This window comes from Pygocentrus nattereri, chromosome 27 (genome assembly GCF_015220715.1).
Source record: "Pygocentrus nattereri isolate fPygNat1 chromosome 27, fPygNat1.pri, whole genome shotgun sequence".
NCBI classification, from domain to species: domain Eukaryota; kingdom Metazoa; phylum Chordata; class Actinopteri; order Characiformes; family Serrasalmidae; genus Pygocentrus; species Pygocentrus nattereri.
The window spans coordinates 10594725-10618482 of record NC_051237.1 but is presented as its reverse complement, the minus strand read 5'-3'; the positions used below and the strand labels follow the sequence as shown (position 1 = coordinate 10618482).

The 23758-nt window shown below is 37.8% G+C and overlaps 2 protein-coding genes across 5 annotated transcripts; both read right to left on the bottom strand.

Annotated features, from left to right (window-relative positions):
* Positions 1-144: 144 nt before the first annotated feature.
* Positions 145-6800, bottom strand: si:ch211-199g17.9 (uncharacterized protein LOC108180085 homolog). Its single transcript, XM_037535565.1, has 10 exons — positions 6795-6800; positions 6054-6090; positions 3532-3579; positions 3260-3319; positions 3082-3156; positions 2913-2960; positions 2738-2792; positions 1092-1181; positions 351-417; positions 145-248 (listed from the first exon to the last, which is right to left on the bottom strand). The coding sequence occupies exons 1-9, from the start codon at positions 6798-6800 to the stop codon at positions 357-359; spliced, it is 480 nt and encodes a 159-aa protein (XP_037391462.1). The 3' UTR covers positions 145-248; positions 351-356.
* Positions 6801-10315: 3515 nt separating this feature from the next.
* si:ch211-199g17.2 lies at positions 10316-21141 on the bottom strand. Of its 4 annotated transcripts, XM_017696159.2 has the most exons (15): positions 20931-21141; positions 19492-19519; positions 18537-18547; positions 18412-18442; positions 18182-18253; positions 17943-18076; positions 15830-15943; positions 15683-15740; positions 15350-15430; positions 14996-15196; positions 13253-13395; positions 12813-12914; positions 12462-12519; positions 12217-12300; positions 10316-12143 (listed from the first exon to the last, which is right to left on the bottom strand). In XM_017696159.2, exons 4-15 carry the CDS (start codon positions 18434-18436, stop codon positions 11149-11151), a joined length of 2067 nt encoding a protein of 688 aa, XP_017551648.1. In that variant the 5' UTR covers positions 18437-18442; positions 18537-18547; positions 19492-19519; positions 20931-21141; the 3' UTR covers positions 10316-11148. The 4 variants fall into 4 exon arrangements, with proteins under 4 accessions (XP_017551648.1, XP_017551639.1, XP_017551630.1 ...); XM_017696150.2 differs by lacking the exon at positions 18537-18547; XM_017696141.2 differs by lacking the exon at positions 19492-19519 and having other exon boundaries at positions 18412-18547.
* Between the last annotated feature and the right edge of the window lie 2617 nt (positions 21142-23758).

Here is a 23758-nt window from a genome sequence, read left to right as displayed (position 1 = left end):
GACAAAACCACCAGAGCCAAAGTGGACATTCTAGAGAAGTATAACAATCAAAAAAGTACGGCACACCAACCAAATGTTTGTGTTTGTTGTTTGCATTTGTTCGTGTTTGCCCAGTCAGAGTAATCTGGACTTATACTTTCTTAAGTATGCAAGATATGTATAATAGATTCATCAGTGTCGCAGCATCTGTGGCCTGTCTTTACTCAGCTCCTCCTGCAAATGTGTTACTTGTTCCAGGTTCTGCTGTTCTATACCAACACACACAAACACCGTATGACAGTGTTACCCACACACTAAAAGATTTTGGACATTTTGTAATCAGTGTTATTACATTATATAAAATTTCCTACCAGCTTTCAGCAACTGCTGTCGAGTGTATTCAGCAGATTGTACCTCAGTGGGGAGTCTCTCTGGAGTCTATAGATAAGAAAAAAAAAAGATTTCAAAGCATGTCCAAAGCATATTTTGTAAAGTTTATGAAAAAAGAAATTCACAGGTAAGTAAATCATCACAGTACACCTTAAAGCTTCTTAGTGACCATAATCTTTATTTTAGAAGCCACTTACAAATACATTGTACAGGTTCTTGTGCTGCCTCATTAGTTGCTGCAGTTGATTCTCAAACTTCATCCTAGCAGTGTTGAAAGTACATAGTGACATGTGCAACTGCAGGCTATATCTAGTGCAGAGGTGTAGAACTCTGAAGAGTCCAATACCTGCACAGTTTTGTGATTTTCTTACTGAAGCACACCTGCTCTAACTCAGTTAATTACCATGTTTAGTTGGTATGCTAGAGCAGGGAAATTGCCAGGCCTGCTCTAGTATAGAGGTATGATTATTATTAACTTTTTATATTAATAAAATACAAATAAGCTATAAAAATGCCTAACATTTATACAAATAATATGTGATACAGAAAATCTGAACATGGGCAATTGCTTTTGTGTGAAAATCTTTTACATGTAATTATACTGGTATAAAAATATTGGCTAATTCAAGTCAAATTTATGTTCAGCCCTTGTTACTTTTCATGCTATACAGTTCCATTTTTTTATTGCTATGTTGAAATATAATAATAACAGAGAGTAATACCGAATTTTCCTGTGTTTCAGTTTGGTTTCCTGGATCTGGCAGCTGTACTGGTTTACAAGTTCCTCTTTTTGTTGTTTCAGTTCAAACTGCCTGCATGCACAGAGTTTAGATATTACATATCAAGCAGCTGCCATTATGAGTGGTGTTTAATAACACAGTCCTTGGAAAATAATCATAGTATAGTCATGTAAATATTGTTATGCCAGCTTGACACTAGGTGTGAGTGGTATGCAGAACACAAAGAAACTGTTGAAGATTCAAGGACATTTGGTGCAATGACTGGCCACAGAAATACTACATACACTGGTGGTCAAAAAAACTGCTCACATGCACGTAAGTCATATACGGATGTTTAGCAATTTTTTGATGTTAATCGTTTCTGTCCACGTAAAGAGGAAAACCACAACAAATACCAGATACAAGGTAATGCAAGATGCCACTAAAACCTAGTAAGATCTTGTGGGCCTATGTGTGAAGAAGAAAAATATAACCTCTCTGGTCTGCTGTTTTGGATGGAAGCAGTTAGTATATATTCCTAATTTTGATGATCAACCCTTGAGCAAACTTTTAAGCGCATTTTATAGAAATATGCTTCATTTGTTGTAGTTTTCCTCCTTGAAGTGAACAAATCAAAACAATATCTCAACATCAGTTTATAACGTGCATATGATTAATTTTCTTTCTGATCGCCAGTGTACTAGAAAGAAAATATTTGAACTGTATATATTACATGATAATTTAAGATAACTGGTGGTGAAGCATAAGAAGAGATGATCTTGCTAACACAGACTAATAGCTGCCATAGCAAATTATATTGTATACCATGAAGGTCATGGATTAGAACAGAAACTCAAACCCAGTAAGACAATAAGAAACTTCATTGGGTTTACCTTACTCTAATCAAATTATTGTCAGCCATGTCATTCACGTTTTTGTTTAACACTTTGTACAAACACAGAATACAGGCTTTAATGCTTTACCATCTGCTGTGGCAAGTTTATTACCTAGTTTGCCACTTCAGTGTTACGATCTGTATAAGAACAAAAACACTCAAGGACAGTGTTGGGAAGCTAAAAAGGTTGTGTCCTGTCGCAGGGCCACAAAATGTAATCCCTAGCCAGTTGTGGACAGCTCTTAAGCCAGTGTTTCTTAACCCTGGTCCCAGGAGCCCACTTTTTAAAGGAAAAGAAATGAAGGACTAGGATGGGAACCAATCTGTGACAACCCAAGCAATCGGTGACAATGCAGTGGGTCTAACGTTGGGTCTCCTAAAATAAATAATAGATGTAATTAGCATTTTATTACCTGGCGCAGGTGTGAGAGTTGGAACAGAAGATCTTTAAAGACTTTGGATTATAAAGTGAAGCTTGAGCAAAACATTCCAACAATCATATTTGAGCCTCCAGATAAGAGAACCATTCAAAAATGTTAAGAGCAGTGGTATTCTGTGCTGCTTTCCAATTTCAAATTCTCTTATGAGCTCTCCATATCACAGAAGGGAATTCCAAGCAGTAAAATGAGGTGTTAGACCATAATTGAGTCAGGTGAAAAGCACCAAGCTTAAAAAAATATAATGTGCCTCACAGAATAAAGCAAACATTTACAGAGTATAGCAACTTGTTTTGTTCATGAATACAGATACTCACCTTTGCCACTCTTGTTCTAGTTCTTCACATTTTAACTGTAGAGATCTACGTGTCTCTATTATCATATGAACACATATGAACATGGAAATAAGACATGCATAAAACACTTTGTTTTAAGGATGTTCAAGTCTGTAGAAAACCATGGAATACATATGGTCCAAATAGTATGCTGCACCTTCTTTTTCATTCAATGTTCTTTCAAGCTTTAGAACTTCAATGCTCACTGTGAAAACAGAATACAGTGTATACTAGTCATTTTTCCAGACAGACAGAAGATACTTGTAAACAACCTATAATTTGTAAAAATTCTCACATCAGTCTGAGTTTAGTCCTAGTATACTTACAAGCATCCTCTTCATCTTGTAAAGTATTTTTGAAGGAAAGGGCCTCCTTCACCTCCTCTTCAATAACTACCTTGGCTGCCAGTAGAATAAATAAACAAAAGAAACATTATTGTGTCAAAAAACATGTCTCGCACCATGGTGTGACATGTGAAGTAGTAAGTGATGTGGACAAGCTGACCTTGCTGCAACGTTTTGAGTTTGCTCAGCAACTCCTCGATTTTTGGTTCCTTCTCGTTGCCTGTAAGTGAAAATAACAATTACTTTTCTACAAAAGATTGCTGTTATTCTCTTAATTATGTTAAAAAATAAAGCAATTTAGAGAGCAGCACGTATAATATCTTCCCAAATTCTTAATGCTTAATCTGTGAACTAAACATACATAACAATGTGATATTTAAATGTGAGAGCGACGTAGCTAGCACATGTTTCATTGGTCAGAAAATGACTTACTAGATGTCTGTGGCAATCTGAGGACATCCTCAATTTTGAAGGATGACTCTGACAACAGACAAAACCAGTCAGAGCAAAACAAAAAGACTTAAGTCAATAAATAAAGGCACCTATTATTGACATACATTTTGATCAACTTAATAAAAAACTAAATGCTATTCTTGATCATGTGCCACCTAGAATCACATTTAACCTTAATGGAGGACATTGGTTTGTTGTCCATATCAGAGAGAGTAAAGAGTCAGCTGAAATACAACTAATGCTGAATTTGCTATGCCTTTGATGTCACAATAACCAACACATTCACATTAAGAGTTCCTTTCACTGGAACTAAGGGGCCGAGCCCAACTCCTGAAAAACAACCCCACACCATAATTCCACCTTCACCAAACTTTACACTTGGCACAATGCAGTCAGGCATCGTTCTTCTAGCAACCGCCAAACCCAGACCCGTCCATCGGATTCCCAGACAGAGAAGCTTGATTCATTACTCCAGAGAACATATCTCCACTGCTCCAGTCCAGTGGCGGTGCTTTATACCACTGCATTCGACAATCTACATTGCATTTGGTGATGTAAAGCTTGGATGCAGCTGCTCGGCCACGGAAACCCATTCCATGAAGCTCTCTACACTGTTCTTGAGCTAATCTGAAGGCCACATAAAGTTTGGAGGTCTGTAGCGATTGGCTTCACAGAAAGTTGGAGACCTCTGTGCACTATGCACATCAGCATCCGCTGACCCCGTTCTGTCATTTTAAGTGGCCTACCACTTTGTGGCTGAGTTTCCATTGTTCCTAATCACTTCCACTTTGTTATACCACCACATATTTAATAGGGAGGAAATTTCACGACTGGACTTGCGGCATCCTATCACAGTGCCACACTGGAATTCACTGAGCTTCTGAGAGCGACCCATTCTTTCACAAATGTTTGTAGAAGCAGTCTGCAGGCCTAGGTGCTTGGTTTTATATACCTGTGGCCATGGAAGTGACTGGAACACCTGAATTCAATTATTTGGATGGGTGAGTGAATACTTTTGAAAATATAGTGTATATCCACCCACAGCAGTTTAGTGCCACCCATTCACATTAAATTTCAGCCCAGACTGCTTTTTGAATAAGACAGCAATAAGTCAAGCAGATATTTTACATACACCGGCCTTGCAGGCACCATAACAAAAACAGCATGTTTCATTCCAAGGGATAGAGTTTGCAAAACATTAATTTAACAAGAATTATGACTGGTTTTGGTGCACAAACCTACACAAATATTATAAGGGGCACTCAGTGGTAAAAAGAAAAATGTAGGATCCCTGCTGAAAAAAGAAGCTGTCCATCTCAGCATATTCATGCTTGTGTCCAAGCATACCAGCATCAAAACACAAGATATGCTAGTTTGGGTGATGATCAGCTTATCAACTTCCATTGTTGCTGATACTAGCATTCAAAACACAATATGCTTCTCTATGCTGTTTTTTCTAGCATGGATATCGGCCCTTTAAAACTCCACAGGAAACCTACTTACCTTCTGTATATGTATATTTTCTTTAGTTAGCTTTGAGTACCCCTGACTTAAAGACCCTAATACACCGGAGCAACCTAGATTTTTTTGGCTAGCTAGTAACTTACCTCTCAGAAAACAGAGAAACTAATAACGCCACAATAACTACTGGGTTTATATAATAAATATGACAAATTATATCACCTTTATATTTCTCAGCTAGCTAAGTAAGTTATCACGAAGTCAGCCAGAGCCACTACCCTGTCAGGAATAATGTTAGGTGCCGTTAGCTAACCTAGCTAGCCTTGACGTATGTTGGTTAGCCAGCGAGCTAACGACTCTTCGATTTTATTAGTTTCCATTTTTGTCCAAACATACCCAGTTGTGTGCCCATTTCCGTTTTCAATGGAAATATTGTTTCTTGTAAAAATGAACTAGCTATATTTCCAAGCAGTGTTCAGATAAATAACACAAATGGTTAAGCTTTGGTCAGGATGGAATCGGCATAGACGTTAGTTAACTGCCTTCGGCTCACGCGCCACATGTCCTAAACCGGCACTTTAAGGAACGATAGGCTTGGTTTAAAAAAGTTCATGCGGCATGGAAAACCCTACGTATGCTTAATTTTTGTCTAGGAAACCCCTGTCTTATGCAGACACTGTGGTAGGCTGTAATTTGCTTCCCGCACCAGGAGAGACGGTTAAACCCGCTGACATTTGCAGGCTCTTTGTTTGTGTTGTAAAGCGCCATTGCCCCGAGGCTTCTACTTCTCCCCGCTGGCGCAGCCCAGTCAGAGTTCACATTACAGGGCTTTGTCACCTGTCTCTCTGTTGATGGTGTAACCACTTATTTACATTACAGCACCAGCACCTTACAGCAACAGTACAAAGAAACTCTTTCTCTGATAAAAGGTAGGAACCGAAAACCTCGCTGTAATTTTGAGGTCTCACAGCACCATCGTCTGGCGAAAAATCTGTAACTTTACCACAAATAATCCAGAATGTACACAGCGTCCGACTTACCGCTTAACAATAAAATAAACGCGGGGGTTTTTGGTAGCTACATGTTTTATTTCAGTGAAGACTCTGAAGAGTACCTAGGGCTGAAAAAGGAAGACGGCTCCAGGAAAGTCTGAAGGGCTCAGAGAGCAATACAACGCCACCTGGCGATTACACATCGAATAAGCTCTACCGAGATGGACACGGCTTGTTAAAATTCATTTTCCAAGCAATGTGAAGATCAAGTAATTAAAAACCAACCGTGTACTAAATATCGCGGACAGTTTACAAAGTATAAGGACCCCCTGTATTTTAAAGAAGAGGCACGATGGCGTCGCAGACAAGAAGAGGAGGCTGAAGAACGGTTTCACTCGTGGCAAAGTGAAAATACCACAATAACTACAAAGCTACCTGGTAAAAGCTGAAGCACTGTTTTAAATTCTTTAGAGTTCAAGATCAGTAACTCATAAATGTACTTTGAGTAACTTAAGAGACCCCCCCCATGGTACTTTTTATTTTTTAAGTTTTTATTTTAAAATGGGGAATTAATGAGAGCAAACTAAAGAAGAATTCCTCAGATTAAAAAATAATAATAATAAAAATCTGTTGAGATGTAAACAAAATCATTCAGGTTGGTTTGATGTGAAACGGTTTGTTTGTAGAGACACTTACTGACTCCGATTATAGTAGTAGTGATAGGAACCTGATGTCTACAAAGCAAATGTAGCCATTATATTTACTATCCAAAACCATCACTGAACCTACATGCATCATGGGTTTTTATGTGTAATGTTAATGATGGTAAAATAATGGTCAACCTGAAAAAACTTTTTTTTGGGGGACTATTTTGCCCCACAATATCCTACACATATCCCTCTGCCATGAATCGATTAAAGTAATTTGATTTAAATAGGTTTGAGTTGAAAAATTGATCACAAAACTATCATACAATGTCTCAGACATCAGGCTAATAACTTTCTGTGATGGAGCTTTCACAGGCATTTAACTCCTCCCTCAGGCCCACTCCCTTGGCAGGTGATGGCACAAGCAACATGTACAGGCAGTATATGATAGAATGTTCCAGAGCTAGGATGAGGTGGAGCGCTCACGCTGACCTTATCAGCCTCATGGCCTAAGACTTTAGTTCCCCAAGAAATAATGACTCAGAATACCTTTAAGCAAAAAACAAACTTTCAGTGGTTATAACATGTTCTAGGTGAATGTACAAATATAATATGGCTATGGACTTTAACTCATTCATCACTTGTCTAGCTGCTGTATTTTGTTGCTTCTTCTGGCTTTTGATAGGACACTCTGCTTGCATATAGGTATACAAATAAAGCAGTTTGAAAATAAACGCTTCAATGGATTATTTGCCGACGTTCTTGAATTAACACGTTAGAGCTCAGATTTGTTTGGAATTTGGCGCTTAATGAACTGCTGGAAGGTGACAAGGTATATGAAAAAATTACCTTATGATTTTTGAACATTTCATATATACACCGCGATATGTCATATATATGTCATATATATATATAACATATGTCGTAACCTGCATGTCCATACATGGAGTTGTTTTTCTCCATCTCTGGATGTGCTCAGTTCAACATCAAAATCCAGTAAGTCAAAAGTGCAAATGGGTTGCAGAATGAAAGAGGAACAATAGTTATTAACAGCCTGTAAGTATGCACAAAGGGCAGACACCCTTGCACCCTCAGCAGAGTCTGATTTTATTAATACATGTTAGTCACTGGGGAAGAGACAGGCCTTTTCATGTTGATAATGTTAAAATAGTGATACATCTGAAGAAGTCTATCAGATTTGGGTACTGTTTTGTCTTACAGTGCCACACATGTCTCACTTTGCCATAGATTGCTTTTAGAAAATATTTTCTAGGCTAAAACCTCTCAATACCAGCATAAAACAAAGTCTTAGGCATTATCCTAACTACTTCATGTAATAACATTCTGTGAGGGAGGTTTTAGAGACATCAGACAATTCAAATGTCTTATTTCTGTAATCACCACTGTGAAAAATTTTGACTCATTAGGTTTCTGTAGAATGACACGTTTCACATCAAATCACTCCGAATGACTCTTCACATCATAACGATTCAATTAGGCAGTATTAAAAAACTTTACTTATAGATACTGCCCACCTCTGTTGACAAGCTCGTTTTCTTATCTATTCAGTTAGATTCAGTAATATTCAGTAATATTTTAATTAAACAGCAGAGGAACCTGGAAAAAGTGTTAGTTGTTGGAATATAAAGTCATTGTAAATCATAAAAGTTTTTTAAAAAAATGCAGGAACAGATTATGTAAACAGACTTTACTGAATCGAGTCTAGATTGAATCAAAGTCAGAGAATAATTTATCATATCAAGGCTGTGTTTAAGGTGTTTGCCAAGGCTAACAGTCTAGTGTCTGTATCTTCTTTGTTGTATGGCACCATACTCTATTTAACTGCCATATTTTCTTTTCTTATTTTATACATGCCACCTAAAAGTCACTAATGATTGACTAATATCACTCTGATCTACAAGAGAAACCAACAAGAGAGCAGCAACCCTCTTAGACAACTACATCACTTTAAACTCTTTAGGCTTTAAAAATAAATGTTTTCATATGTGAATGCACATTTCATTTAAGCTATAAGCAACTATACGTAGACTGTAACTTCTCCCAGGATGGTGGCATGAGTATCTGGATAACTCATGTAGATAAGAATGTAGCTGCTGATTAATATTGGCAAGTGTTCAAAGGATCAAATTAGTTACATTACAGAAGCACAGAACCCAGCGAAGCCTCGAAGCCGCCAATTTCCAACAATACTTCCTATCAAATCAATTACAATACATAATAAAATGGATAAAGCCTAATCAAACAGATGAATTATGGAGAGCAGTAGAACAAGCTTCAAGTAATAAAATACAACTCTCAGACTCACGATTCATTAGTACAACACTAAAACGCCACTCCTGTTTCAAAAACCCAATGATAGCATCAACACTGACAGCTTGGTGGAAACTGCACAAGATCACTGATACTATAATTTCACCCTTTAAACACTCACTCATATGGCACAACCCCGACTTTCCTGCCACCAAAAAAACAACTTTACACAAATGGAAAGATAAAGGTATCTTAACACATTTACATCACATTCTACAGAATAAAAACTTTGTAACCATTTCACATCTAACCCAGGTATACGGCATTGAGAGCAACCAGTTTCTGGAATATCATTGGCTTAGATCCATATTAAACTCAAAAATTAAAGACAAAAAAGATATACGAGAACAGTCCACTGATTCCAGAATTTCTAAACATCTCCTCCTCAAAAAAGAAAAAATGATCTAAAATTTATAAATTCCTATCTGAGTTAGACCAAACAAAAATGTACCAAAAAAGGAAAAAATGGGAAGATCTCTTGGTTACTCCCTCTACCGACCTTTGGACAAACATTCTGGAAAACACATTAAGCATGACTAACAATACTAACCTCCACCTCATATAATATAAGGTAATTCACAGAGTACACTACACTGGGCAAAGGCTCTACAAAATGGGATTAATAGACTCTGAAATCTGTATACACTGTTCACTAAACACTCCTGACAATTACATACATGCCTTGTGGTATTGCACACCAGTCCAGTACTTCTGGCAACTTGTTATAAAATCAACTAACTCCAATGTTAAAACAACCCATAACCCCATCCCCATCACTCTGTTAGGTGACACTTCATCAGTGCTCTAAACAAGAAAGAAAACAGAACACTTTTGGTGGAACTAACCATCGCTAAAAAGACTATTCTGACAAACCGAAAAACAAGGAAAAAGAACACCATTAATCAATGGAAAAACTTTCTAACAGAACAAATAGCAATGGAAAAAAATCTCAGCATCTGTCAAATCTCATGAACTGGTGGTGGGGGAAAAATATTGGCAGGTGTTGAGTCACTGTAAAGGATTTTCTCTGCGATTGCTTCTGCAGATTGTTAGATATTTCATTTTAAACATTTGACTTATTTTCCCTGTTCTGTAGATCATGGGTACCCGTCAATTCAACCGAAGTGTGAAAATCCAGTGCTACAATGATGTTCATTTTCACATTCAATGGCCTTTCTCACTGAGCTAATGTTCCAGTTACCTCTAGGTTACTTAATGAATGACAGTGTATTTTGTGAGCATCTGATAGATTTGATTGGATGGGAATTTACCTAATTTGCCTTTAACCTCAGCTTAAGTGCGCTTTGGCCTACCAAAGAAAGAGGCAACGTGTATAATTGGTTTGGGATTTTTATTCAAATTTTGAAGCTTTTAAATGGCAAACGTCATAACATTTTAAACCCTGGGGGAAAATTACTAATCAGTTGCTGGAGGTGAAATGAAGCATCATCCCAAAGACAACAACAAAAAGCCAACATGTCATAGATACAATGTACATCTCAGCAGTAGCTATCACTTTCCAGGAACATAATTATTAGATGTGTTACACTGAATAGCCACTTGAAAGTGCAACATTACTGAACCTTACCACATTGTTTTTTTAAAGGACAGCAGCATGCAGACCCTCGTTACAAAATTCAGGGCTGTAGGGGGCCAGACAAAGAAAAAAAAAACAAACAAAAAGAAAGCTGGCATGTGAGGAGCCCACTGAATGACGATTATAACAATGATTGATGATGCTGCATTGGGTAAGAATCTGATTAAGTGACAATGTGATTTTCTGCAATCAGTAAATAAAATAACAAAATACTCTGAAAAAGTTGTTTCATATAATAACTTTCTCAAAAAGAACAAGAGTTTTTTTTTAGCAAATTAAACAATAATAAGACTGAGAATCCATTGAGAGCATCTGCAAGAAATAAGACATGAACAATTGTGTTCTTTGTGTCTATGTTAATAAGAAATAAGAAAACTGACATCACTAAAGGGCATGGACACAAGTGTTAAGTAAATGGTTGCATCACACCTTTACAGAGATTTTGTATAATGCGTAATATTTAAAGCTCTAATGAATAAATGCAAGATCAGTCAGCTACGTACTGGTGTGTTGCTGTTAGAGCATTTATTTTGCAGCTTTTGAGGGAATTCTAAGATGATGCAAAAAACTAAAGGTTATACTGGTTCGACAAATCTGTGCTCCCCCACATCCACATCTGGTTCACATACTGGACAGGGTATGATGTGTATGTATTAATTGCTGGGACACAGGCCCCAGTGATTGCTGGGTACATGTGTATGGGTACATTCATCACTTCATAATTCCTCTCTCCAAACATCTGCTTGGGGATTTGATTGGCCAGCATCACTTGTGTTACATCTGACTGAACAAACATGTGATTTTCTTTAGGCCAGTTATTAGCATGTTGTGTGACTTGATCTCTCCCTATTAACCAATCACATGCATTGTTTCTGACTTCTTCTCTCTCCATGATCCAACTATTGCCATTGCAAGTTGATGACAGTCCATCTACTGGGCAGTTATTAGATGTGCTTGAACCAGAGAAGTCCTTAAAAAATAAATTATGGTGCAAATGTCTGTGATAGGACTCAGGCCCTTGCCTGCTGTTTGAACTGCCAGTAAAAACTGTTTCTGTGTGCTCTACACTGTCTGGAAACTGACATGTGTTCATATACCCACATGTGCTTGTATCTGTTTCTGCATTAGTATATCTCAGTGATTGTGAATTTTCCTCAGTGTACAAGCGCTTGGTGGGGTATAGTTGCATATTCCGAAATGTTTCAGGGTTCTGCTCTAGGTTTTTGTGTTCTAGAGTGAGCATGTGTTTTCCTGAAGTGATGTCTTCTGAAAATGAATAATTCTCTCTGTACTCAGTCTCAGGGATCTGGCATTCAATTTCAGGAGCCACTGTTGTTGATACAAGAGACATTCTGTCCACAATAACAGGCCCTGCACTTAGTGACAGGCTTACTTTAAACACAGGCTCTTTGTGTCTTGCTTTCTTGAGACTAACTCCTCCCCTGCTTGAACTCCATTGTCTACGGGGAACCTTCCCAATGTGGTCATGCAAGGTTCCATCCCAACTGTGGTCCACAGTGATTTCAGTGGACTCATATGGCCGTTTCAGGGTGATGTTGCATCCTTTGGAGACAAGAATATCTGTCAGTTAAACAAGACAGACGTTACAAAAGTCTAGCTCTGAAATTTCTGTTACCTGAACTCATGCTGCTCCCTGCCATTAAGGGACCTTGCTCTGGTTTAATTTCAGCAGTAGATGCACAGTTTAACATCTTCATACCTTGAGAGAGATATCAATTAATTAGCTGAGAATATCATATAAGCCTTGCTTAAAAAAATCAGAGGGAATAATTCATTCATTCTAAGGAGCTTCAGTTTAACTAGGCATCTGAATTAAGAGACACGTTTGGATTTCAAAATTGTTGGGGCTACTGTACTTACACCAGTCGAAATCTTTCTCCAGTATCTCACTAAGGACACACGCTGATAACCTCGTCACCTAAAGAACACCTTGCCATTAACATACTACAGAAGGTTACATACTTACAGAAAGGTTAAAGTACAATATGGATAACAATGAATGATCTGGTCACTAGAAGTTCTCTATGGCACTGGTCCCATTCTATTTTTTAAAGCATATAAAAATGCTTTAAAACATTTTTTTAAACATATTTTCAAAAAGTTTTTACAGAGCCTCTGCTTATAATATTTATTCACTTGATGGCTATGCTAAGAATGCATGCTAACCTCTTAACACATCGATTTCATAAGAGGGCTAACACTGTATGATACCTTCATTTGTCCTCTCCCTTCTTCAAGCTCTAGCTGCATAGCTATTGTCTGCAGGCTCTGGTCTTCATTCATGTCCAGCAAGAGGTGAGGATGATGAAAATTCTGCAGACACAAGCAACCTTATTGCCATTATCCACAAAAAGCACTTACTTTTTTTTTTTTTTTTTACATCTGTATCTAACTTAATGTTGTATGTTAGGTCTCTTAGAAGAATTCTATTTAGAAAATATGTATCACACGATGCCCCATTGCATACTTGTTGCCTCTTGTCCTAGTGCATACTTAAAATTCCCTCTTCTGTTCTTTTTCTTTTCAATCACATGTCAAAACTGAACTGAGTGGAGAAAATGAAGAGAGATGAGGGCACGTGGCAAGTTTTAATTTGTTTTCATTCTACTGTGATTTCTGATGGAGACTGAAAACATTACATTAGCACTCACAATGTGGTTGAGTTGGTGCTGAGGGCTGATCAGGTGGTGGATGATGTCACTCTTCAAGACCTTTAAAGTACATGGCTGGCACAGGTAACAGCAGGGTGGTGGATCTCCATCTACAGTCTGGCACTTGATAACAGCCTGTAGACCTGGCACATCAGCAACATAAGCAGGCATTTATTTTATTATTATAGCAGCCTCACCTGCCAATATTTTTATATCTATGTTTCACACAGGACAGAGCTCCATAACTACTATTTTTGTCATATGAATATAAAATACATTGTTAATAGTTTAGTGTTAGTGTTAATTTTTAGAGAATCATGTGACAAGTACAAGACCAAACTAAAAGACAATCAACTTTTGGACCAAGCTGTTGGAGAGAGACTGGTGGGGGGGGTGAGAGCGTCTGCAAGTGTCTTCCCCACCTAACACAGACTTGGTCAAAGCAGTTATACCTTTATGCAAATTATATGTAAATTACACATACAATTACTGATGCATAAGTACAGATCAAAACTATTATAATGCAGATTTAAATTCTTTCAAAAAACACAGTATCATTGGTTAGGTGTAGTCAACAAAAAGTGTCCCTCGTGCATTCTTTTAACTTCAGCAAGAGTGACTTTCTGTTAAGCTCAAAGCCTTGAAGGTTCTGTTGGGACGATCCAGCCTCCGCCCCAAGTCTGGAAGTGTGTTACGTTACAACTAATTAATTCTAAGTTAAGTTTTAGTTCTAAATTTATTCTGCTCTCTTATGCAATAAGGGTGATAAAATTAAAAGTATTCTGCAAACATTAAAAGAAAGAAAAAAACAAACTTAAGTTATTTTGGAAGGAAAAGCCTTCTTCGTTTATTGAGCTTCAGGTGGCAAGATGGCTTCCGGACAACCAAATGCAAAGATTATCACAAAACATCCCTTTTTTATAACCCTCCTGGGGCGATGAAATTACTACCCCTCCTGTTACTTCCCGCATATCATTTTTCATCCTAACTCTGCAGTTCTCTTGGACACCCTGCTTCCAATCATACATGACATTGTTTTTTTTGGCTGTATAAACCAGTTCCATACACTTCTTCATATTTCAGCTGTACAAACCTGTTCCATCCTCTCAAGGCCCTTTAACTCCTGATTTATTAATTACCTCCAACAAACCTGGTTTCTGCAGATTCTCATCTTCTGCTATTCTTCTTTGGAGGTTGATCCAAAAGCTTCCAAATTTTCAGGGACAAAGTATGCTTGAGAGGACCAGTATGCTTGTATTAATCAGCTTTGTCAATTATAATTTGTTTAATAATCAAGTTAGTAATTAAAATAGAAACTTTTATATCTCCACAGTTCTCAAATGGTCATTTTTCATCTAGTTCTACAATGATGGAAACATGCAGTTCCAACTCCTGTACCATACCTGGGCACCATGTCTGGTAGGATAGACTGAAGAAGGGCATAAACAAGTCCTTATCTTGTGTCACAAGGATTTTTCAAGGAACAACCACATCCATGAAGAGAATCACCACACAAACATTAAATAAATTTAAATTTGATTACAATAATCCATAAACTTTCAAACTGTATTGCAACTTTATATATTCTGTATTATTTTTATTAAAGTACTTACATGCTACTGTCCTACGACATCCACACACAGTATGATAAAATGTTACATTTTTATTGAGAAATTCACATAAAAAAAATGTTAAAGTATCAAGATCCTGATCCAACACTGCTATAAGGCATTTAAAACTTACCTATGAGAGGCTGTGTTCCCCTGTAACTTTCTGGAGACTCTTCAGAAAGCTTTGGTGACTGGACAGTACAGGTTTTTGAGTTCACATCTTTAAGTTCACACTGACTCAGTTTTACTGAGTACCTGGAAAAGTGCTCAAACCCACAAGTGTCTTTAGGTGTGAAATGCCAAGTTGGACTCAGTGCTGCAGTTGAGCTCTCACCTTTAACAGAGAAATACAAGAACATACTATCTATAAACATCACATGTATTTTTAAATTAAACATTAGATAAGATCTAGCAAATAATGATCTGATAACTAATCAATACATTTAACAAAGTAATTTCATAACTGTTAAATGACCAAAATCCATACATTTGGTGCGTTTGTTGAAAATGCTAGATTGGAGGCCACTGATGCGTGTTTGTATCTTTATCTTCTTCACCTGAGCAATAGCTGACAGAAAAAAGGAAAAAAAAAAAAAGAGTAGCAATGAGAAGGGAAACAGTGAGAAAAGTACAGAAAGTCAACAAAGGGCAATACTGCAGGCAAGATTTAAACAATAGTATGCTTCACTGTCAGATTTATCTAAAACACTGGTTTCCAGTATCACTTGTCCTTGCTTTGCTAATGAAAGCACAAAAAAGTGGAGTGTATAGAGACAGTATGGCTAATACTGAAAACCACAAATCTAAAGCAAAAACAGACCATCCAGAGCAGGCTTTGATATCATCTCCTTGTAAATGACGTCATCCAGATGCAGCACCTTTACAGAGAAACCAGGACACAGGTATACTGAATCATGAAAGCAAGGCACCTTGAGTCTTTCTTACCAAATATACATTCATGTATTACCTGTACAATTCCTGTTCCCTCTTTCTTTTCTACAACTTTTGCCAGCTCCATCAGACGCCAAGCCAAAGAAGTCAGATCTTCTCCAGCCTTCAAACCATATACATGACGGGATTTCTGTTGCTCAGAATCATAAAAATGATGACGGATGAGACAGTAATGTAAAAAAGTTGTTTCAGGTGCTTCTAGCTTTTAGCTTAGAACATACTATTACAAAGCTATGCAATATCAAGTGGTTTACAACCTGACATAACAAATGGCCTTCACCAACCACATCAGTTAAAAAGAAATATAGAGTTGTATGGAAAGGTTTGGGCACTTCAGCCATATTACACATTTTGTTGATTTATGAATTGAAAAGAAGTATTTATTTATGATGACAAATAAAGAAATAAATGAATGAATGAATGAATGAATGTAGCAAAACCTTAAACTCTTCCTTGCAGAACACTTCTAGTTCTGTGGTATTATTGGGCTGGCCACCTTGCTAAAGATCTACCCATAGATCAGATTTTCAGTGATATCCAAGTCAGGAGACAACAAGAACCACTCCAAAAGCTTTAGCTTGGGTTTCCTGAAGTAGTTCATGGTGAATTTTGTGGTATGTTTTGGATCCTTGTGATGTCATTTCATGTTATAGGCACCAGCCTCTTTTCTTCCTCTGTTTCTTAATGTAATTTTGCTGATTTTGTGGAATCCATCTTTCCATCTCCCTGTGCAATATTTTCTGTCCCACTGGCTGCCACATAAACATAACAGATCCACTCACATGCTTTATGCCAGCCTTACATCAAATGACTTGTCAAGCGATTTCACTGTTGCAGACAAATTTCCAACCATCAGTGTCTTGTTAGAATCACGTCATGTCATCTTGATCAATTGGTGTAAGGTGGTCAAGACGGTGGTCTTAGTCAGTCTGTTTCTCGTCTTGATGCTGCGACAAAATCAACTGTGTTTAATATTACTAAGTTGTAAGTGTTGGCTCATGCCAGGGGCGCACAAGTGCTTTCGGTTGAGTGCATACGCGTGTCAAGGTGTGTGTGGGTGTGTTGTCCGAGTATGTACGTATGTGTATATATACACATATACACACATGAGAGAGAGAGAGAGAGAGAGAGAGAGAGAGAGAGAGAGATGTATGTGAGTGCCTGAAATCTCTGTAAAAACGGTAAACCTGCTCCGCTTTGCTGCATGTTGTGCTGATGTGTAAATCTTTCTATCAAATCAAAAAAACTGCACATTTTACAGGTTAATTAAAAGATTTTGGGTGATGATCTGCCAGAGTATACAGTTCTATAGTGAACTGAGCTGAGCCCTAGATCTTTCCACACCCAGCTAACATGTCTTCCCATCTGTACCACTATACAGTGGAAGGAGAAGTGTTTATCTGCTTCTAAATGTCCACTAGGCGCATGATGGAGGAATAATCTCAAAAAATCTAGTTGCAGTCTTTAACACTGCAAGATTCACAGTCTTTGCAAAATCATTGTCTGTGGCTAAAAACCATGCCACTGTCTTTAGATGTGAGAGGATGTCAGACTTTAGTCTTTCAAAAGTCTTTTCTAAGTCTTCTAGTGTAGGGTTAACATTACAGTTAGCAAGGCATTTTTTCCTCCATTCGTTTGGTGACTGTGGCCAAAGAGTTCCATTTTACCTCATTGGTCCACAGTACTTATTTCCAAAATGCTACTAGCTTAACTAGATGTTACCTTTTATACTTCAAAATCTGACTTGTGTGAAAAAGTAATAAAAAATGTTTCATTCTGATATTTCATGTTTTTAAAACATAAAACTTAAAAACAATACAGAGCAACAAACCAGGTAATATAGCTTGGATGCCCAAACCTTTCCACACAACTGTTAATAAACCCATGATTCTACCATTTAAGAGGATGTGTCTCAAGTGCTATTTCTGACTGTTGCACGAACGATCAAAGACATGCACGATTTTTCTCACCGCTGTAACATTAACAAACATGCAAACCTTAATCCTGGCTCTAGTCACAAACAGCCAATAATTCACAGAGTAACAGAGTTAGAATTTCAGAGTAGTCCAGTCTAATCTCATCACATTTGGCTCTCTCTCTCTCTCTCTCTCTCTCTCATAATGACTTACAATGTAGTTGTATCTGTGAAGGCTGCCCATGATGAGGGTTTTGATATCTCTCTTGTTAATTTTGAGAATGCAGACATCACAGAGGTAAACTGGAGGTTCAGCATCTGTGCACAGCTCAATAATAGAACCAAGGCCTGAAACATGAACATAAACATAATTAAAACAAATTTAAATAGTACAAAATACATCCAGCTACTAGTAATGTGGCAATGCACAGGGAGAACAGGGCATCTCATTACCTACTATAGGCTGAACTCTGTCATGGCTGCATAAGTATTTCCGCATGGAATTAAAGAGGTGACTGTGGATTCCTGGAATCACAGAAATAAAACAATGCACTGACAGATCAGAATGAATGAAGAAACACAAATACTGAAAGATCAGACTACATGCCAAGAATGGTATGGTGTCCCTGTATGTTATGTTTATTTATGTATGTTTTTGTGTGCTTTAGAGAGACAAAACTCACCTGTATGAGTTCCATCAGACTGCATGATTTACTTGGGGAAAATGGAAAAGTAAGAATATTACCCAACAGAAACAGCAGGGGGTGACTTCTCCCTTTTAAAGCAAATGCAAGCTGCTCTTGTTTACCCTGTAAAAAACTTTGGTAATAAAAATGAAACAACAATGAATGAATCCAGAATACTGAACTGTCCTGGTCAGACTTATTCAAAGATCTCATGTGGTAGAAACAGTTTTATGATGTATAAGGTAATTGATGATTCACAAAAACAGATTAAAATAAGACATAAAATAAGACAAATAAACAAGGTAAAAAAAACATGATTCTTCTGTGGTCTAGAAGCGTTCCTTCCTGCTGTCTAACCTAAGCAATGAAAACAAACGAACAGAGTTTCATTATAATGTCTAGACTTTGCTAAGTGTTTCAGACGGTTTCATCCACTTCCTTGGAGTTTAGAGACTGAAGCATAGATGTCTCACCTTGGGCTCCCACCCAACCTACTCCCAACTTCAAAGAGAGTCCTACTTTTATACTATAGCTAATCCTGGACCCCTTTCTAAACATTAGTCTTATTCTCCTATTAGATCAGGTCTCTGCATTTCTTATCTGCTTTGTCTCTTACGGTGGCACCTCAAGACGTATGAGAGCTTATCACAGTCACCCTGTTCTGAGAAAACACATTATGTTCCTCAACATTGGACCAAAGAGGCAGATTTATGGGTTGTGTGGCATATGGGGGAGTGGGGGTACAGAAATTCACTCCCAGATGTTAGAAAGAAATGAAGTTTAACTTGAAAAGATACAGAACTTGAACTTGCAGACATTCAAGCAGAACAAGAACACAATCAAAGAAAATGTATTTTCTCAGAATTACCACTGTTTTATTTATGTTCTATTTTGGATTTTAAATAAACTGCCTTTATATGTATTGTAGATATCACCCTTGTTCCTTTCACCTCCACTGTACAGAAGTCAGAGATGGGAAGTTTCTCTAAAATTAACCAGTTCAAAACATTGTGGATGAATGAATGACTGAATTATGCAAAAAGTTTGAAAAATGGGTCAAGTCAGAACTGTTCTCACCTGTGGCAGTAAGAAGCAGACGTCCTCTCTAAAGTTATTACACAAAAAGAAAGTTATACACAAGACAGACAAAAAATATACTCATGCCTGATGTCAGAGAGTTGTTTTATCATTTTCCAGATTTAAGCTTTTTGGCCTACAACATGTTTTTCTTACATGTTCAGCTAACTAATTTAAAGGGGAACTTTACCACTTTTTCTAAATTTCTGAATACTTCAGTCCTTGAGACACAGAGTCATCCAGACTGGTTTCATGTGAAACGGTTAGCTGTGGATAAAATCACTGACTCAGATTCCTGTACAGTGGTGGTGATAGGAACCAGGGGTTATGATATCTACAACACAAAAATAGCCATTTTATTTACTATCCAAAACCACCAGTGAACCTTCATGTGGCTTCTGAGTTTTATATGTAATACAATGTCTCTGGTAATACAGATGATGGTAAAATAGAAGTAAATCTGAAAAAGGCTTTCTTAAAATGTCCTGCATGTACCCCTCTGCCATGAATGGATTAAAATATAAAAAAAATATACACCAATGCCTCAGACATCAGGCAGGTTATCTCTATCTACTTAATGTAGTGACTTTCTGTAAGGGAACTTTCAGAGGCATTAAACTCTTCGGGTGTCTGGTTCCCATCACCACCAATGGGAACAATTCTGATTCTTTAATTTTCTCTAGGACAGCGCATTTCACATTAAACCACTCTGAATGACCTTCTTTACATCTCAACCTTTTTCAAGCCTCTCTCCTACATCGTTTGAAAGACTATGTCCAATCACTTTAAGATGATAAATGCTGTTCTGTTTGTACAGTTAGTTACTTTTTGGGCACGTGACCTTTCATTTATGACTGTAACTGTTATTTGGTAACAGAGAGAGAGAGTCTCTGGATAACACAGTGACTCTTAAGGTAGACAGGACTCAAAGCTCTTTCAGTACACACATAATTACATATCACAGTAGTCATGACGTTAACTCTTAAAGGTGTGCTATTAAACTACTGTCAGGCTTTTAAATGAATTTCAAACGCATCCCACTTTTCCTACTATGATCAGCTGACATTCAGTTTAGTTTAAACTTTAAACACCGGCTGGCTTTAACGAATTTTACAGGGACGTCTAAAAAAGCCTTCAGAAAACAAAACGTTAAAAGGAGTGCGAACTGAAAGTGGTTTTAGGATGTCAGGACACAGATGACACTGTTCTCTGAAAGATAGCTCGACAGTTTTATATGTAGCAGCTAGCACGCATGTAAAACTGGCCCATTATCTGGCGAAGTGACGAGCAGCGTTAGACGGAGCTGATTAGCTGACTGGCATTTCAGTGAATTAAACTGAAAAACGAAGCGTCAAAACTCACTTAGCCAAATTTCTCATCAGTGACATCACTCTCAAGACGTGAATCAAGCGTGGAAAACACACAGGACTCTGATTTACCTGCTTTCCGCGAGCGGGTGAAGATTAAACTCGCTGTAGCGTCACCTGCACTCACTCTCCCCCCGGCCCGTCTGGCAGAGCAGGCACAGCTGCGCGCGGGCGGTTCCTGAGAGCCTCGCGTTATCAGCTGAGATGTGCTCGAGCGAGGTCAGCGTTCTAACACACTGACCCCGCAGCATTCAGCACAGAGCCGAGGCACGCACAGCTCCCATAGACCGTCTACTGCAGGCTGCCTAAAGGGGAACTCCGCTGATCGTTCACACTTCTGATGACAGACAGAAACGGTCTAGATGGTCAAGAATCCAAAGCTACACTTAATCGAAAAGGAGAAGCTGGCCTTTTCAGATGCGCTCGGAAGATACTTCAGTCAATCAACTGCATCATCGAATACAGTCAAATGTACAAATACCAAGATATTATTCTAGTTACTCTTAAACTAGAAGTGAAAATCACGAAAGCTACCACATACTAACGTCACACCATATTCAGATATTTTCAATCAATTATCACAGAGTAATTTGTGTTCACTTAATACTTAATAAGTGATGTGTTAGCACACCTACTTGTGTTACCCATTAACATTTTTGCGTCATATTTTTTCTGATTTAACACATTCTGTGTCACAGGACGCTGTTGGCTGGATATTTTTGGTTGGTGGGCTGTTCTCAGTCCAGCAGTGACACTGAGGTGTTGAAAAACTCCAGCAGCACTGCTATGTCTGATCCACTCAGACCAGCACAACACACACTAACACACCACCACCACGTCAGTGTTACTGCAGTGCTGAGAATGATCCACCACCCAAATAGTACCTGCTCTGTGAGGGTCCATTGGGTTCCTGACCACTGAAGAACAGGGTAAAAGGGGGCTAATAAAGTATGCCGAGAAGCAGATGGACTACAGTCTGTAACTGTAGAACTACAAAGTGCACCTGTATAGTAAGTGCAGCTGATAAAAATGGACAATGAGCGTAGAAACAAGGAGGTGGTCATAATATTATGCCTCATCGGCATACATGTTACACATATTGAGCATTTTTAATGCAGCACTTGACACATGACAAATGGACACTCTTTCCACATAAAACATTGCAAGAGCAGAAATGCATTGTTTTTAAATAAAGGACTGCTTTGTGTTATCAGTGTCGGCATCTCTTCTCTAACCTCAGATGTTACAGTTATCAGGGGTTTTTGGATTCCTTTTCAGATTACGTTTCTTGTTATTCAGCATTTTACACTGGCCTGGCACCGATGGAGACAATAATCTAAAATCAGTGATTGGTTAGCCAATGAAGCACAATATATATCACTACAAAATTATTTCATTATTTGACAAAGTAGATCTGAATGTCAGCTGATCATAGTAGGAAAAGTGGGATGCGTTTGAAATTCATTTAAAAGCCAGTGGTGCATGACAGTTGTTTAATAGCACACCTTTAAGAGTTAATGTCATGACTACTGTGATATGTAATTATGTGTGTACTGAAAGAGCTTTGAGTCCTGTCTACCTTAAGAGTCACTGTGTTATCCAGAGCCTCTCTCTCTCTGTTACCAAATAACAGTTACAGTCATAAATGAAAGGTCACGTGCCCAAAAAGTAACTAACTGTACAAACAGAACAGCATTTATCATCTTAAAGTGATAGTCTTTCAAACGATGTAGGAGAGAGGCTTGAAAAAGGGTTAAATGAGGCCTGCCAGCTAGTGAGGAGCAACTGGATATTCTGGAGATCAACAATAATAAGCCAATGTCTGTTTTGAGACCAGAAAGAGACAGAGAGCAAGAGTGGTGTAGCAAATTTTACATAAATTTCTTTCATTTTTCTTTGTAACTAAACCTATTTAAAGTTAAACAAATTTTTCCATGACCATTTTCCTTCAACCTTGTAAAATCTGTATTTGCCAGATTTATCCAAAGAATTTGTCAGACAAAGACATTGCTGACGGCGCCATGACTTCATTTCTGCTTCAATTCAACTCATTTCTTAAGCTATGCAAGTACCAACATACACCACCGACCTTATTGATACTTCTGTGTGTTGGGGTGTGGCCTGCAGACACAGTCATTTTTATGCCTACGGGCTTATACAGCTGTATGTAAAAGTTTGAACACCTAAATCATATTATGTCTTGTTGATTTTCTAAAGTGAAAATCAGTTAACACATCTTATTCTATCACAGAAACTGCTCATTAAAATGTTGTATTTAGTTCTAATCAAACAGCAATAACCATTTGCCTGGCAACAAAGTAAACTGCAGAAGCCTTATAATTCCACAGGATGACCATCTTTTTTAAGAAATGTACAGGGTGCTGGTATTTCCTGTGCAAGTGAGAAAGAAATGACAGCGTCTACCTCGAGGCTTTCACTGAAATGAAGTCATCACCTTCTTCTAGAAATAGGGTTTCTGTACTGAACTTAAAAGTTCACGCCTGAAGGGTACTTAATCTTGCTTTTTTTTTTAAAGTATGTTACTCTCCTAGCACTCAAATAAAATAAAAATCAAAGAAAACTGAAATTAACTGCATGCCGTCTCATCTTTTATTTACTTCAATGTCTTTTCCCATAACAATGTGCAGAAATATGTTCTCTGTGGAGGTGTTGCTTGTTTTCATTTAGAAAACCAACATGTTTCCCCATTTGGATGGTGAATACTTTTGGCAATACATGTATATAAACAGAGAAGCACTTCCAGTTCTGAGGTATTGACTGAAATGCGCAGCTACTGACATACTAACTAAACTGCGCATGAACCTGTTAAACCGTATTCCTCTGCATTGGTTGAAGTGTGCAAAGAAAAAAGGGTCTGTTCCGTTCTTTTCTGAGCTGGT

Bases quoted from the DNA above. Each gene is read 5' to 3' on its own strand.
- si:ch211-199g17.2 (XM_017696159.2), bottom strand. From the start codon at position 18,436: ATGCAGTCTGATGGAACTCATACAG. The intron at 15,197-15,349 runs GTATGGATTTTG...TCTCTGTTAAAG, and splicing joins TTTCAACAAACGCACCAAAT to GTGAGAGCTCAACTGCAGCA. The intron at 12,520-12,812 runs GTATCATACAGT...GGTGTTCTTTAG, and splicing joins AAGGGAGAGGACAAATGAAG to GTGACGAGGTTATCAGCGTG.
- si:ch211-199g17.9 (XM_037535565.1), bottom strand. The intron at 3,580-6,053 runs GTAAGTCGGACG...GTCTGTTGTCAG, and splicing joins GTTTATTTTATTGTTAAGCG to AGTCATCCTTCAAAATTGAG. The intron at 2,793-2,912 runs GTGCAGCATACT...ATATGATAATAG, and splicing joins AACATTGAATGAAAAAGAAG to AGACACGTAGATCTCTACAG.